Source organism: Zeugodacus cucurbitae, chromosome 5 (assembly GCF_028554725.1).
Source record: "Zeugodacus cucurbitae isolate PBARC_wt_2022May chromosome 5, idZeuCucr1.2, whole genome shotgun sequence".
Lineage (NCBI taxonomy): Eukaryota > Metazoa > Arthropoda > Insecta > Diptera > Tephritidae > Zeugodacus > Zeugodacus cucurbitae.
In genome coordinates, this window is record NC_071670.1 from 70,843,248 (window position 1) to 70,858,110 (window position 14,863).

The 14,863-nt window shown below is 38.2% G+C and overlaps 7 protein-coding genes across 11 annotated transcripts in view; 3 read left to right on the plus strand and 4 right to left on the minus strand.

The window, feature by feature from the left end:
- The window catches only part of LOC105219298 (thyroid receptor-interacting protein 11), a 40,884-nt gene extending 38,285 nt beyond the window's left edge, over positions 1-2,599 (minus strand). Inside the window, exons 1-2 of the mRNA XM_011195341.3 lie at positions 2,241-2,599; positions 1,641-1,724 (exon numbers count right to left, since the gene is read on the minus strand). Of these exons, the coding sequence (XP_011193643.1) occupies positions 1,641-1,724; positions 2,241-2,444 (288 nt within the window). The 5' untranslated portion in view covers positions 2,445-2,599. The remainder of the gene's footprint in view (positions 1-1,640; positions 1,725-2,240) is intronic.
- A 268-nt stretch (positions 2,600-2,867) lies between these two features.
- LOC105219297 (arginine/serine-rich coiled-coil protein 2) lies at positions 2,868-6,105 on the minus strand. 2 transcript variants are annotated; one of them, XM_011195338.3, is made up of 4 exons: positions 5,945-6,105; positions 5,572-5,712; positions 4,131-4,322; positions 2,868-4,075 (listed from the first exon to the last, which is right to left on the minus strand). In XM_011195338.3, the coding sequence occupies exons 1-4, from the start codon at positions 6,005-6,007 to the stop codon at positions 3,047-3,049; spliced, it is 1,425 nt and encodes a 474-aa protein (XP_011193640.1). In that variant the 5' UTR covers positions 6,008-6,105; the 3' UTR covers positions 2,868-3,046. The 2 variants fall into 2 exon arrangements, with proteins under 2 accessions (XP_011193640.1, XP_011193641.1); XM_011195339.3 differs by having other exon boundaries at positions 5,572-5,729; positions 5,945-6,102.
- A 139-nt stretch (positions 6,106-6,244) lies between these two features.
- On the plus strand, positions 6,245-9,360 carry LOC105219301 (DNA-dependent metalloprotease SPRTN). Of its 4 annotated transcripts, none has more exons than XM_054231227.1 (7): positions 6,245-6,367; positions 6,501-6,615; positions 6,670-7,029; positions 7,090-7,209; positions 7,259-7,625; positions 7,689-8,201; positions 8,264-9,360. In XM_054231227.1, the coding sequence occupies exons 2-7, from the start codon at positions 6,523-6,525 to the stop codon at positions 9,202-9,204; spliced, it is 2,394 nt and encodes a 797-aa protein (XP_054087202.1). In that variant the 5' UTR covers positions 6,245-6,367; positions 6,501-6,522; the 3' UTR covers positions 9,205-9,360. The 4 variants fall into 4 exon arrangements, with proteins under 4 accessions (XP_054087202.1, XP_054087201.1, XP_011193647.1 ...); XM_054231226.1 differs by having other exon boundaries at positions 6,283-6,436; XM_011195345.3 differs by lacking the exon at positions 6,245-6,367 and having other exon boundaries at positions 6,377-6,615.
- LOC105219300 (UDP-N-acetylglucosamine transferase subunit ALG14 homolog) lies at positions 9,123-9,952 on the minus strand. The gene has a single exon (XM_011195344.3). It carries the CDS (start codon positions 9,950-9,952, stop codon positions 9,353-9,355), a length of 600 nt encoding a protein of 199 aa, XP_011193646.1. The 3' UTR covers positions 9,123-9,352.
- A 96-nt stretch (positions 9,953-10,048) lies between these two features.
- Positions 10,049-11,345, plus strand: LOC105219303 (tRNA (guanine-N(7)-)-methyltransferase non-catalytic subunit wuho). The gene has a single exon (XM_011195347.3). It carries the CDS (start codon positions 10,122-10,124, stop codon positions 11,277-11,279), a length of 1,158 nt encoding a protein of 385 aa, XP_011193649.1. The 5' UTR covers positions 10,049-10,121; the 3' UTR covers positions 11,280-11,345.
- On the minus strand, positions 11,342-12,937 carry LOC105219302 (26S proteasome regulatory subunit 10B). Its single transcript, XM_011195346.3, has 5 exons — positions 12,701-12,937; positions 12,519-12,638; positions 11,744-12,464; positions 11,550-11,690; positions 11,342-11,491 (listed from the first exon to the last, which is right to left on the minus strand). The coding sequence occupies exons 1-5, from the start codon at positions 12,804-12,806 to the stop codon at positions 11,389-11,391; spliced, it is 1,191 nt and encodes a 396-aa protein (XP_011193648.1). The 5' UTR covers positions 12,807-12,937; the 3' UTR covers positions 11,342-11,388.
- Positions 12,938-13,218: 281 nt separating this feature from the next.
- On the plus strand, positions 13,219-14,784 carry LOC105219306 (acetyl-CoA acetyltransferase, mitochondrial). Its single transcript, XM_029044941.2, has one exon. It carries the CDS (start codon positions 13,359-13,361, stop codon positions 14,589-14,591), a length of 1,233 nt encoding a protein of 410 aa, XP_028900774.1. The 5' UTR covers positions 13,219-13,358; the 3' UTR covers positions 14,592-14,784.
- Positions 14,785-14,863: the final 79 nt, after the last annotated feature.

The window sequence follows — 14,863 nt, forward strand, 5'->3', positions numbered from 1 at the left end:
TTCGGATTTTAACTCCACTCTTCACCCTGATCACTTTGGTATATATAACCCTATATCTAACTCGTTTAGTTTTGGGTGTTACAAACAACCGTTATGTGGACAAAACTATAATACTCTCTTTAGCAACATTTGTTGCGAGAGTATAAAAACAAATTAATTTACTTCCAGACAGGGACTATTGAAAATTCAAATTGAAATATTTTTAACAATTACAACAAAAACAATAATCGCAATTTCGAATAAGAACCAAAATATTTAGAATATATTCTATATATTATATAACAATTGAAGAACTCTTAGTTATTTAGAGAGTCAAGTTAGAAAAAGCCTAAAAAGATTTATTTACGAGATAGCACCTTTCTGTCTCTCAGATTAAAAACCTGGTGCTTATGTCTGGATTTAGATCAAAATATAGAAAACTGGTATATTGAGTTTGACTTTTACTTTCATATATGTATGTTCCATAGAAAACCTCGAATACATAGACTTAAGCGTTGTAGAGATTAAGCTCGTGTAGTCGAAGGCACAATTTTGTGGTCTTCTTGGTATGAAATTCTTCTTTAAAACTATAAAGGATTGTAGAATTAGTACAGTTATGCAAATACAAAAACCGTTACAATATAATTTAAGGATAGATTTTATAGACTAATTTTGCTTTATCTAAGCATAGAGAGATATTGATTAAAAAATGTCAATACTTTGTATATTTATTACAATTACGGGCACATATCAACTATATTATATGATATATATAAATATTACTATATTTGTACATATTTACAATTTTATTCATAGGGACTAATTGCATATACACCACTTATGTATAGAACTAAGCTTTATTTAACGGAACAACTTATGTGAAGGTGTGTGTATGTGATTATGCTATATACAATATAACTAAGCATTTTTTATAAATATTCATATGTATGTATGTATGTATATTGTAGTATGTGAACGCATTTAATGCTTATCAGCAGCAAAAAGCACATACGGCAAAAAGATAAAATTTTGTATTATTTTATAAGCAACTCGAACACGTTGCCCGTGCAAATGCCACACGCATAATACTCATTTATTTACATACATACATATTTGTGCATATGAGACATAAAGTTGGATTTTATGCCAGGTAGATACTACCTGATGCCACAAACTTGAATCAGGATGTGCTGTACCCCAAAAAGATATCGCTTCGTGTTAATTCACTTTATTTTATATTGATTTAAGGTGTGCGATGAGCAGAGTTGGACCTACTCGAAATATCATATCTACCGTAAGTAATTGTAAGCAATTGCCGCTACTACGACGACGCCCTTTGGTTTATCTCTCATTTTGTCGTTATAAGCGTCACAGTGTGGTTGTTTGCATACGTTTTTTAAGTCATATCACTATTCAAATATTAACTTAGGGATATAGCAGGAAAGCACACTCACTCATATGTTACATACAAATGCTTGTTTATATGTATTTATATTTGTGTGAAACCACGATAGATTTGCGCCAGCTCTTGCCGCTCCCCCAAGTAATATTGGCGTAAAATGAAATGGTATATTCACAATTCGGATTTCTTAAAGTATGCATTAGAGTTTTCGAGTGCTAACGCCTGGTTAAACCTTCATTACAACTTTATTTTGACTTACCGATTTCGAAGTACTCGAAGATCCACCTCCGCTATCGGCGATTTTCGTTTGCAGCTCATTAATTTGTTTGCGCAACAAGGTAATCTGTAATTTAGTTATTTGGAGTTTAGTTCATATGTGAGTATGCAGACAATAATTTTATGAAAAATTTATAATATTTTAAGGTACAGTAGACAATATTAATTTAAATATAATTATAACTACTTCCGAGATATAGAATCTGCGTACTATAAATTAGAAAACAAAAAAAGCCAAAGCACGAGATTAAATAAACCAAAATTCAATTGCAATTGTTTTAAACATTTTGCGCAATAAATTAGAACCATAAGCAGAAACAGTAAGTCTTGTATGTTCGCGTAGACACCAAACTAATGAAAGCCATAAATATACTCTCCAAATGTGTCACCAAAAGTTCGAGATGAATGTTGCAGAACGACTACAATAAGAGTTAATGTATTATTCCAGATTCTATAGTTTTGAAGTCGAAATTTCGTAATGCACCACATGACAAATCATATTACATTCGGAATACATAAACAAGTTTTAATTTTGATCCACTGCAATGCACTGCACCTTTGTTCACTGCTCCCCTCTACTTACTTCGATATCCTTCTCGTTGCATAATTTGTTCAATTCCTCATTTGCATTTTGCGTGTCTGCCAGCAACTCAACTGCGGTGCGTGTTTCAATTTCTGGACCACGATATTCTTCATCCCCTGGACCTGCTGTCTCAGCAAGTACCTCCTGCGCCAGTGTCGTTAGTTGGCCTTTCAATGTACTCAGACTGCTGTTGAGCCAAGACATCTTTTCAATTGCACTTAAGATGCTATAATTATTTTAATATTAATCTTCCTTTGTTTACACGATCGAATTTAGTCTATTTTAATTAGTTAATTTATTTATTTGCGTTTCTACGTTGACAACTTGGCAAAAATCACTTTTTCGTGTATTTTGTTTTTGTTGTTGCATTCTAGCTGTCAACAATCAGCTGTTGGTAAACGTTGGAAAAACCCTGTTCGATTTGTCACAATATTGTCTACACTGTAAAAAACTGTTGGTGGAAATGTAATAAGAGTCTTTGCGGGTACAGCGGATCACCCATTTTAAGAGTATTTTCGATATGCGAGTTATCGTATCCCTCCAACTGTCTCTCCAAACGAAATTTTTGGACAATTAATACTTATATGCAACATTCTGCTATTCCATAATGAAAATTCAGACTTAAAATAGTTTTTCACGGTATATTTATTTATTCATGTTTATTTAACATACCAATTCAGTTATTATACATAGTTCAGAAACGAATATTATCAACATCTGCTGCGAATTACTTATTATACACGGAAATTGAACAATTTGAGATAGTTGGCCACAGCTTCGAACGACACGCCGCTTGTACATGCTATTCAAAACGGTCGAGCCTGTGAGCTGAAACCTAAACCGACTCCCCGCATCGTATGAGTAGCCTGGCGTGCGACCTCATACTGCTGCTCCATGTTCGAGAACATTACCTCCCGGGTTTTGACATCTGGCGCCACCGACGGAACAGCCTTCTGCTCAACCACTTCTCCTTCACTCTTCGGGGGAGCGCTGCCTTTGATACCCATCAAACGCATAAACTTGGATGCCACTTTGCCATCAGTATCTTGGGAGAATTGTGCATTGCCCCATTTTGCCGCGGTGTCCTCCACTTTCTTCGCTCCCCAAATCAGTTTGCGCTTTTGAACCTGCTCGGCATATTTGTTTGGATTTATAACATTCGGATTGTAGTAACTAGGTAGTTGGATGACCGCTGGTTCGCCGCCATTCTTTGACGAGGTTGAGGGAACTGGTGCCACGGCAATTACGTTTGGTTGCTTCGGAGCAGTTTCATTTAAGGGGAGCGACAACAATGCTTCTGTACGTGCGTTGGCTTGCAGAGACTTAGCTTCTTTTTCTTGTGATGTACGACTAACTGGATGTATTTTACGCTCCATTTCTTGAGCTGACACACGTGCTTTTTCCAAAGGAAATCCTTCGCGTTCACGGGAATCGGAACGTGTCGGTGTAACGGAACGTGAACGAGATCGACTACGATGACGGGGATGCGACTTTTCATCGTGCGTAGAACGCTTATTATGGTAATGACGTTGCGCTGCTGCAGGTGAAGGAGAACGAGAATTGCTGCGACGGCGATGACGACTAGTAGAATGCTCCGTATGCCGTTGATCAACGGAACGGTTGTGATGTTGTTGACGAAAAGAAGGACCCGCATTTGTAGTGGTGGAATCATTTCGAGAGCGTTCATCACGCCCATTGCCACCAAAACGATTATTTTTGTATGACGACGAAGCGGACCTGTAGCGATCATCATCCCGAGGAGGTCGACGATTATCATAGCTGTCACGTTCTCGCTTATGATCAGTCTGGTAATCCCGTGCACGTGTGCGATCATTCTGGAATTTTTAAATTATTATTACCAAATAATTTGTCAAATTGTGGATGCATTACCTTATAGTCATAACGACTGTGATCTTTAGAATGACGCGCATCTCTCGGTTCTCGCTCTTCTCTATGGTCACGTACATTGTCGCGACTCTCTCGCCTATTATCGCGGTTGTCCCGTTTGTTGTCTCGACTGTAGTATGTTGATGAGGTTGGTCTCTTGCCACTACCAAAGGAAGAAGTCTGCCTTTGTGTGTCCTGGAATTGAAAATTATGTACGAACAAACTGTCAGGTTATTATTTGGGCTTCACTCGTTTCTAATAAAAGTCTACAAAAGGTTATGCTAATATAAATCTAAACCTAAATATATATACGCTTGATTTCTGTTACGTTTTACCCATGCCCACCGAAATGTATTATGTTGATATTTTGTTTTTGTAATTTTTTGTTTTGAATGTTTACACTAGTTAATTAAATTTCCTGCAACAAAAAGTAAATTACTGATTCTTTTTTTGTTAATTTGCATATATACTCACGTTCGTTTACAGCTCAACTCCTACACAGTAAAGTTAAGTATGTAATGGGAACACACATAGAAAAAGCTCCTTCGCATTTTTTTCGCTTTCCTATAAAAAATGTTAGGGTCTTTTTCTTTCTGGCGAAAAATTTTTAAGTTACACTTTCTATGCGTGCGCTCCTTTCAGGTCGTCGGACATAATTTTGCTTTTGACGCACGACCAAACCAGGGCTGCGGCTGGCTTGATTTTTAGTTATGTATGTAGGTGTGCGTACGTAGAGATGCAGATTGTAACTTTTCGACTTTTTATATATAACAACAATAACAAAAGTGGATAGTTTGTTAATTAAGTGATTTTAATATAAAATTATAGCTATGTATTTACAAAAAATAATAATAGGAATGCCTATACAACAAGCGAGATCAGATAACAACAAGCGGAGCGCGGAAACTATATTTTTTTTCACATTATATTGACATTTTGATTTTACTTGACTTCAACAACCAACCCAACAATTTGACGAGTACTTTTCATTGAACCTCATACTAACCGTAATATGTATGTAGATGAATATATAATTTTAAGCTGTAATTCATAAAATCACTGCTTAAATTAGGGTTTATCGATTTTAAATTTTGGCGAGGCACAACAATGTACATATGTCAATAAAAAGGTTTATAAGCGTAAAAAATTATAAATTATTAATTTGGGTTCAATATTGCAGATAAGGAATTTAGAAAATAATACTAATATAAATTTAAAATAAGTTCCCTGCAATAATTTTAGTAAATGTATGTAATATCGAAAAACAATATTATAGACTATATAAATATTCCTTTCGACGTACGGATATATACATACGTACACGCCACACTAATAATTAAGAATCTATTATATATAAAATAGTACAAAATATTTAGAGATACATAAAAGCATCACGAAATAGAGTAATTTTCTTTTATTATTTCATTAAAATATATATGTTTACCTCATCTCTATAACTGTTATTGCGTGCGGCTGGTGAACCACGTTTACCTCCTCCACGACTTCCATCGCCAATCATTGTGGCTTCAATGTCATAGGAACGCCTTGATCTGCCAGGACTACGACCACCGCTTCCGCGTTCTGCCTAAAGGAATTTGGCAACTAGTCATAAACAGCAAACTATGTTATTTTCTTTAAACTTAAAATATTGCTAGTTAACAGTAGTATATTGAAAAAAATCTTATTTTATCTAGTGTGGAAAGGACGTATACACACATAGATCAACACATTTTTCACCGTCGCCATTTTTCCCATACGAACTTTTTTAATTTTACTTCTCAAAAATGTATTATTTGCATAAACAATTATATACTTACAGTTATATGATCCATTGTCTCCTCCTGTTCGTCTTCGCTACTGTAATTAACAAGTCCTTCCATGAATATTAATAAATAATTGCAATAATAAAAATGTTGCAATTATTTCTACCCTATAAAATTGATGAACGAAGCCTTTGACAATTCGACATTAATCGATAATTTGGCACTGTTCGTATTAGACACACGAATGTACAGCATTGCCACGCAATTATATTTAATAAATGTATGGGAGGATTTTGGCTTTTCGTATTCTACAAAAAAATTAGCTTTCCAACCGATTTTGAGTTTAAACAATTATTTTTTTTATTATTGTGCAATCCTGTATAAAAAAATTATTGTTTCTGCTTATGACGTCCTGTTCTATCGACCATAAAACAATTTTATTGATTTTGATACCAGGAAGCTAGGTGAAAAAATACGGTAGCCCAATTTATATGATAGTAAACATATATTCCGCGCGCAGTTTGCGAAAATTTCTTTGGTCATTTCGTCTGTGTTAAAATTCCTTTTTGTGAGCTCAGAACGCTTATTTGATATGGTTTGTGCTTTTTAGGGACTAACTTAAAACATTAGAAATGTCGAACGATCCTGATTTTTTAATGGCACTGGAAATGCAAAAGCGTTGGAACGCCGAATCAAGCACGGATTTGAATAGCAGCGATGGCAGCGTATGTTTTGGCTGTGTTATTGTGCTACGAATTTAAATATATCTCGAATTTCAGGAACCGGAGATTGTCAACTACAGTATGCCTCCTCCTTCGAAGGAACCCTTACGTATAAAGCGTAGCAATCCGTCGTCAAACCAAGATGAAGACTACTTAAATCGCACGCAAAATCTGGTGCATCCCCAGTGGGAAACGCTGGACCCCACACCAGATATATTTGCATTGTTTGCCGCCTTTGATGGTAAATTTTTTCAAAGTCGCTTGAAGTGTGTGACTTTGGAATGGAGTAAGCGTATGTATAGCTGTGCTGGCATATGCTACTCGCGACGCAATCGTTTCGGTATGGATATCACCATTCGTTTGAGCGAACCTCTGCTTAAGTTAAGACCACGCAAAGACTTGGTTGAGACTATGCTGGTTTGTACTGCTTAAAACTATAATTAGTGCAATAAGTAAAACTTTGAAGTTCTCTTCCAGCACGAAATGATACACGCCTACTGTTTCGTTTTAAATATACGTGAGGGAAACGGCGGTCACGGTCCCAATTTTAAAAAGATTATGTATGCGATCAATAAAGTTGCTGGCACCAACATAACAGTGAGTATTCATAAACAACTAGAGTCCATATATAATTTAAATATTTTAGGTTTATCATACATTCCATGATGAAGTAGATGCTTATAAGCAGCACTGGTGGCGTTGCAATGGGAGTTGCCAAAATCGCGCACCATTTTTCGGTTATGTCAAACGTACGTCTAATCGCGCTCCTGGTGCCAATGATCAGTGGTGGGCAGCACATCAGGAATCTTGTGGTGGCACTTTTATGAAAATTAAAGGCCCAGAAAAACCAAAGAAGCAGAAAGCCTCAAAGGAACCAAAGCAACAACAAGGCAAAGATTTACGTACATTCTTCCCTTCGGCGAACAAGCAGATAAGCTCTACACCGAAACTGTCGGATGCTAATAATGTAAAAAGCTTCAATGGTGGCACTTCCGGCTTTGGTGGAATTAAAGGTGCGTGTTCGAATTATTCGCTCCCTATTTGCGCCTGCAAAGCTTTCATTATTTTTTTTGTAGGCCCTATCAAAACAAACGGTGGCGGTACACTCCTACTGAATCCTAAGACAAAAGCACCAGTTGCGAAACCAATTGAACGTCAAACGTCTATAGCCTCAGCATTTCCACCGTCCTCCTACCCAGGTCTATCAAGTGATCCATTTAATACAAAAATAATTTCTGGTGCTAACAAAACGCCAACTCGACCTGCGCCGGCGGGGGGTAACTTAAAGAATGTGATAGGTTTTGCGAATCTAAATAGTAGTCCTGGCGACACTGGTGGTGCAGCTGGTCGCGTAAATACGAATAATAATGCAAATGCTGCTTTCAGTGGCAGTGGTTGCCAAGTGGGGGCCACAAGTCGTTCGAGTGTAAGCTCCATAAATAGTCCTGGTAGGGAGGTGGATCGAAAGCATCTACGAGAGTTATGGTTAAAGCGTTTCGATAAAAATAAAACGAGTAGTGGGTCAGATACCAAAATAGAAAATAAGAAAAAATCACGTTTCCTTGAAAGCGATGCAGCGGCGCCAACAGGTGAGGGAATTCTACAATTATTGCTGACAGTTTATTTTATGGAATTCATTTCATTATTTAAGGTGATGGCAAACGTAGACGACTATCGAGTGATATTTCGCAACCAAGTGACGGATTAAAGAAAACAAAAACTGAAGATTGGCTTGTCTTAGACGATGATATAATGTTAAGAGACCCGCCTACAGAGACCATTGCGATACTCTCGGACGATGAAAGTGGCTCAGATGATAACGAGAACGGTTTTGGTGTTGAAACGTCGAAGCGGTCCACTCCACTAACTGCTGATGAACGCCATAAGGTTATCAAAGAAGAAATTCTTGAAGACACTGATGATTTATTGGATGAGGATATCATTCTCATTGATGATGAGTATGATGATAATGCACAGGATGACAATAATGAAATGGCTAATATATCAGCTGCTGCGGAATTGGCAGACACTTCTGTGATAGATGAGTTCTTTGGCGACGATACAATGCTGAAGGATTTCAATAGAGAAAATGATGTCAAACCTTCTGGCTCGTATCACTTCCCCAACCCTAACGATGACATCATTACCTGCCCTATTTGTCAAGGCAAAATGAAACGGTGTTTATTCGCTGACCACATGGACGGTTGCACTGGTATCGCCGTTAAAATTGTTGCACCTAAACATTTATTGAAAAAATTGTCAACCACATCGCGGCCATTAAATCCGACGCGCACATCGCGCCCCTCGCGTAAAGATATCCTGCGGAATGCTGGCTATTCTGAACAAGATTTAATCAACCTTACTTCGACAAGTGATGATGAATTCAACAGTAGCAGCAGTACTATAAACCTAAGTTCACCGATCAGGCCTGACGCCAATTCCACAAACAGCGGCAGTACCCTAGAGGACAAGGACACACGGTTATATCGCCAAAGAAATATTCTAAAAAGTACAATTCAGTGTCCCAATTGCGGGCAAGAGGTTGAACAAACCACGATCAATGATCACCTTGATGATTGCCTCTCTCCGTAGTTTAGTTAAATTTTATGTATTTATTATTTTTTTTTACAAAATTTACAAAGTGATTTCGTTACTTGGTATGCTAAAGTTATTCTTGATTACATAGATGGCAACATCAAAGCTTCTAGGCCTTGCTTTTCACATAATAAATTATACTTGTTCACATAATTTTTCCGAAGTATTTCACATTGTAAGCGTTTTTATATTTTTCCGCTAGTGCCGGCCATTGAACCACTAATAAGTCAAGCATAGGGCGCATCAGTTTTCCGCTAAGTGAAAGTGTACGTACTCTGCACCAACTCTCCACAAATACGATTCTAGTTGTGTTTGGCAAGCGTCCAATACGTCTACATATAGAAGTTGCTAAACAAAAGGGTACACAAGTTCCAGGACCGTTGCAAAGCAATAACTTGGGTTGATCACGCCACACAAGCCAGCAGCTCCACAATAATGCCCAAAGTGTTGTAAACACACTACTAAAGTAGCTCTGCCCCACCTTGCGACTACGTGGTACATAAATAAACGATGTATCATCTAGTGCAACGCCAACCTTTTGCATGGCACTGGTTATTCTGCTCCGTGAAGTGATGTCGTCGTTGGCTATAATATAGCGGAGTGGGTTGTAAATCTCCTTGCCTCTAGAGGAACTCAGTAGCGCCATATTTATGGTGCACATCTCGGCGGTGTGTCCTCCAGAGCCCAGTACAATATAAACCGGATATTTGGTGTCATTTTGTACTTTTGTTGTAGTCATTTCCATAAATTGTTTTTATTTAATATGCGACCGGTGTAAACAATGAACCAGCTGTGTGTGTGATGACCAACCAACCTTTACCATTGTGAATGGTCATGATTCGCTGTGAATTGTTAGATGCAAATTAAAACGTTAACAATTGTGCTCAAGTTCTTATAAATATTTATTTACAAATATGACGACGCTTTTGTATGCCGAACCGGAACTGATAATTGCTTTGAATACAAAAGTAATTTTCGTAAATCCCAATGATTTTCAAATTTTTAAAGAAATAGAAATACCAAAAGATTTGTCTGAAGTCGGTCTGAAAGCTCCAAAAACTAATTCTGAAGGGGATGGCGAGGGTGACAGTGAACAAGCTAAAGTGACGAAGAAACTAAAAGAAGTGAAAACTGAATTGCCAAGCATTCTGCATGTGGAACTTTCTCCAGATCGTAGTCTATGTGCTGTAACGACTGCCGGCCAAAAGGCTGTCTTGCTCTACCAATGTCGCCCTGAACACGCTAAACTTGTCTCGGCCAGGTCACTGGCACGTGCTTCAAGTGCACTTACGTTTAGCAAAGACTCCAAAGTGCTTTTGGTAACAGATAAGTCAGGAGATTGTTATAAATATGATTGTGTGAATTTCGAAGAGGAACCGCAACTCTTACTTGGCCACCTGAGCATAGTCTACGATGTATTATGGACCCCGAATTCGAAATATATTATCACATGTGATAGAGATGACAAAATACGCATAACCAATTATCCTGCAACGCATGATATACACGGCTACTGTCTCGGGCATAAGGAGTTCGTTTCTGGTTTAGCATTTTTGAGTGACGACACTATTGTGTCTGTATCTGGTGATAAGACATTACGTATATGGAACTTCATAAGTGGCCGAGAAATATCCAAATTTGAACTACCAGCACCTGCTTTAAAACTATGCTTAAGGTCGAAGGGTGAGAATAAATTTGAAGCCGCTGTGTTGTTATATCAGCCGGGCGAAAGTGTTGGCATTTACGAAATTAGTAATAGTGGTGAGGACCAATGGCTGATAACGGAGCGCACGAAGCTTGATTTCCCAGAAGTGATCATAAGCAACATATGTTTCGTAAATGAGAAGTTTTATGCTGCTGGCATTGTTGACGAACGTTTCAGTTTGAAAGTATCGCAGCTGACGGACAGTCAGCCATCTATACCAACCGAATGGATTAATATGATTGAGAAGCAATTCAGATCCGAAGTGTGGAAGCCCGAAGATGTGTCGGCATGGTTCAAAAAGCGATATGACAATGTGAGCGACTACTTAGAACGCAAGAAACGTCGAATTGAGGAAAAGCAAAAGTAATATTTCAGTTCTAAGGAAATATATTCCATGTTAAATACAGTAAATAAAGTGAACTTTTTAAATCGAGTAATTTGTAGAAAATTTTATTTTTCTCATATATCTATACAGTTTATACCGGCTTGTAATCCAATTTGCTCTCTAATTTTTTGTTGTCAGCTACCTTACGTACGGCCTTCATAAAGTCCTCCTGTATAACGTATTCGCGATCAGCTCTAGAAAGTTGAAAATGGTGTGAGTAAAATCGTTAAATATTAATTGTTCATTACTTACCTAATAGCGAAGAGACCAGCTTCTGTACACACATTTCTTAAATCAGCGCCATTAAAATTGTCTGATAACTTGACAATAGCTTCATAGTCGATCTCACCGTGCTTTGCAATTTTCGCAGCGTGAATTTTAAGAATTTCCATGCTATAAGTAAATATGTCAGTGTTTGAAATTAATGACTTATACAAAGGGCTTACCGCGCTTGCTCATTAGGTAGAGGTATTTCAATTTTACGATCTAAACGACCAGGACGCAAAAGTGCAGGATCAAGGGTATCCGGACGATTGGTAGCCATTATCATCTTTACTTGACCTAGGGAATCGAAGCCGTCCATTTGATTCAGCAGTTCCATAAGCGTACGCTGAATTTCACGATCGGCTGATGTGCCCTCGGAAAATCGACGTCCACCAATGGCATCGATTTCATCCATAAATATAATACATGGTTGATGATCGCGGGCATAGTTGAACATCTCACGAATGAGACGTGCACTCTCACCAATATATTTATCCACAATAGCAGAGGAGACAACTTTCAAAAAGTTGGCATCCAATTGCGATGCAACTGCTCTGGCCAGTAAAGTTTTTCCGGTACCAGGTGGTCCGTACAACAGACAACCTTTTGGTGGTGTGATACCGACACGTAAGAACAGTTCTGGATTTAACAGTGGCAGTTCAATAACTTCGCGCAGTTCGCGGATTTGCTCAGAAAGTCCTCCAATTGCAGAATACTTCACCTCGCCTGGATCCTCATGAGACATATTGTAAACCAGAGGGTCAACTTCACGCGGTAGATAACGCATTATTGTTAAAGTTGTCATATCCAGCGCGACACGAGTGCCGGATTTCAACTTGGTTTTATCCAATTGACGGCGACAACCTACCACATAACGTGGTCCATTTGTAGCTTTGACAATAACTACAAAAAATACAGAAATTATTTAGTCTTAATTCACCATTCGTATGTACTTACATTTATCTTCTGTCAATTGTTTAAGAACTTCACCGACAATTTGCCCAACACTCTGCAATGCTTTAAGATCGTTTTCAGATTTGTCATATTGCTTGGTGAGCTCTTTTATTTCCTCACGCTCTAAAGATAAGCATAAACAGTGTTTTAAAATTGGAATAATTAGATGTTGGATATATACATACTCTCTTTAAGACGCGACTCAACTTCCTTATGCTCCAGCAGTTTTTTTCTATACTCCACAAGTGCTTTCTCACGAACGCCTTCTGCTGGCACGGCTCCAGTAGTCATTTTGATGGAATATATATAACTTTATTTATTATTTAACTTATTTAATTTTACTGCTTTCAGTTGAGTGAATCTGCAAATTTTTCGTGATTGCTTGTTCTTCTCCAAAATAAGACTTTTGTCGTTTCATTTCTGCCGTCATTCACGATTGTGAATTAGGAGGTGTGCAGAAAGCAGTCAACGGCATTGCTAGCTCAAATCGAAATGAGACAAAATGCTGGAAGGAAAATATTTGATAACAATTAAAAAACTTAGAATAATAATGTTCAAAAAAATATTGAAACCTTTTTGTTTGCCTTGAGATTATGTAGTATTAAAAATAATTTTTTTAAATTTTTATATTCAAATATAATTAAAGTGCACTGAATATAATTACAAAAAAATATGCGTTAGACATATCTGCTCTTGCGTAGTTATGCAATATTTGACAGTTCTAAAAAATACAACCGGATTCCAATTGGGAACCTGTTGGGCCGAAGGTCATTATATTTTCATATAGGTGGCATACAAGTTCTGGATATTGTGTGTTTATAGAATTATTATTATTTCACCGAAATGTCCGCTTTCCTGCAAGCTGCTCGTTCGCTTTGCGCCCAATCGCGTAAATTCAGTTCCAAAATACATGATGTGGTCATTGTTTCCGCTGCTCGTACACCAATTGGTAGCTTTCAAAGTCAATTGGCTCCATTGTCGGCGACCCAACTAGGAGCTGTAGCAGTTGAGGCTGCCGTACAGCGCGCTGGCATCAGCAAGGATCAGGTAGATGAAGTTATTATGGGTAATGTCGTCTCTGCCGGTTTGGGCCAAGCACCAGCACGCCAGGCAGCGATTTTCGCCGGCTTACCTAAGAACGTGTGTTGCACAACAGTGAACAAAGTGTGCTCTTCTGGCATGAAAGCGGTCATGCTGGGTGCACAGTCGCTGATGCTCGGTCAAGCAGAAATTGTAGTTGCCGGAGGCATGGAATCCATGTCAAATGTGCCATATTACATGAAACGCGGTGCCACACCATACGGTGGCATTCAACTCATCGATGGTATTGTCTTTGATGGTCTCACGGATGTCTACAATAAATTTCATATGGGCAACTGCGCTGAAAATACAGCGAAGAAAATGGGTATAAGCCGCCAAGAACAGGATGAGTTCGCTATACAATCCTATAAGCGCTCTGCGAAATCATGGAGCGAAAAAGCTTTTGACGCAGAAATCGCACCCGTGAAAATACAGTTGAAACGAAAACCGGAAGTGGTTATCACCGAAGACGAGGAATTCAAACGTGTCAATTTCGACAAATTCGGCCAACTGTCGACCGTATTCCAGAAGGAGAATGGTACTGTGACAGCCGGCAATGCTTCCACGCTAAATGACGGCGGTGCTGCCACAGTGCTAATGACTGCTGAAGCCGCCGAACGTTTGAAACTGAAACCAATTGCACGTATTGTCGCCTTCCAAGACGCCGAAACAGATCCAATTGATTTTCCCATTGCTCCCGCTTTTGCTGTGCCTAAACTCTTGCAGCGTGCTGGCGTAAACAAGCAAGATGTAGCAATGTGGGAAATCAACGAAGCCTTCTCGCTGGTAGTTTTGGCCAATATAAAGAAACTCGACATCGATCCAGCCAAAGTGAATATACATGGTGGTGCTGTGTCTATTGGCCATCCAATCGGTATGTCCGGTGCCCGTTTAGTGACGCACTTGTCGCATGCGCTGAAACCTGGTGAGTTCGGATGCGCTTCAATCTGCAACGGTGGCGGCGGTGCCTCCTCGATTCTTGTGCAAAAGCTATAAGAACAAAAGGTCTGATGTTAATAATACTATAACAGGAAAACCAGAAGTGCATTTATTTTTATAATGTTTTGATTACAAATCGATTTAAGCTAAAAGCTATTTACATTAAAGTGTTTGTTAAATTTATTTTTTTATAATGTTGCAACAACAAAAAGTCAATTATTGAGTAATAAACAAATTTGCAAAGCAATAACGGCGGTTTCTTTATGATTGTTTGGTTGTGCTTATAAATGCTAAATATTACAAATAGTATAATGGGGACTGGAGTCCAT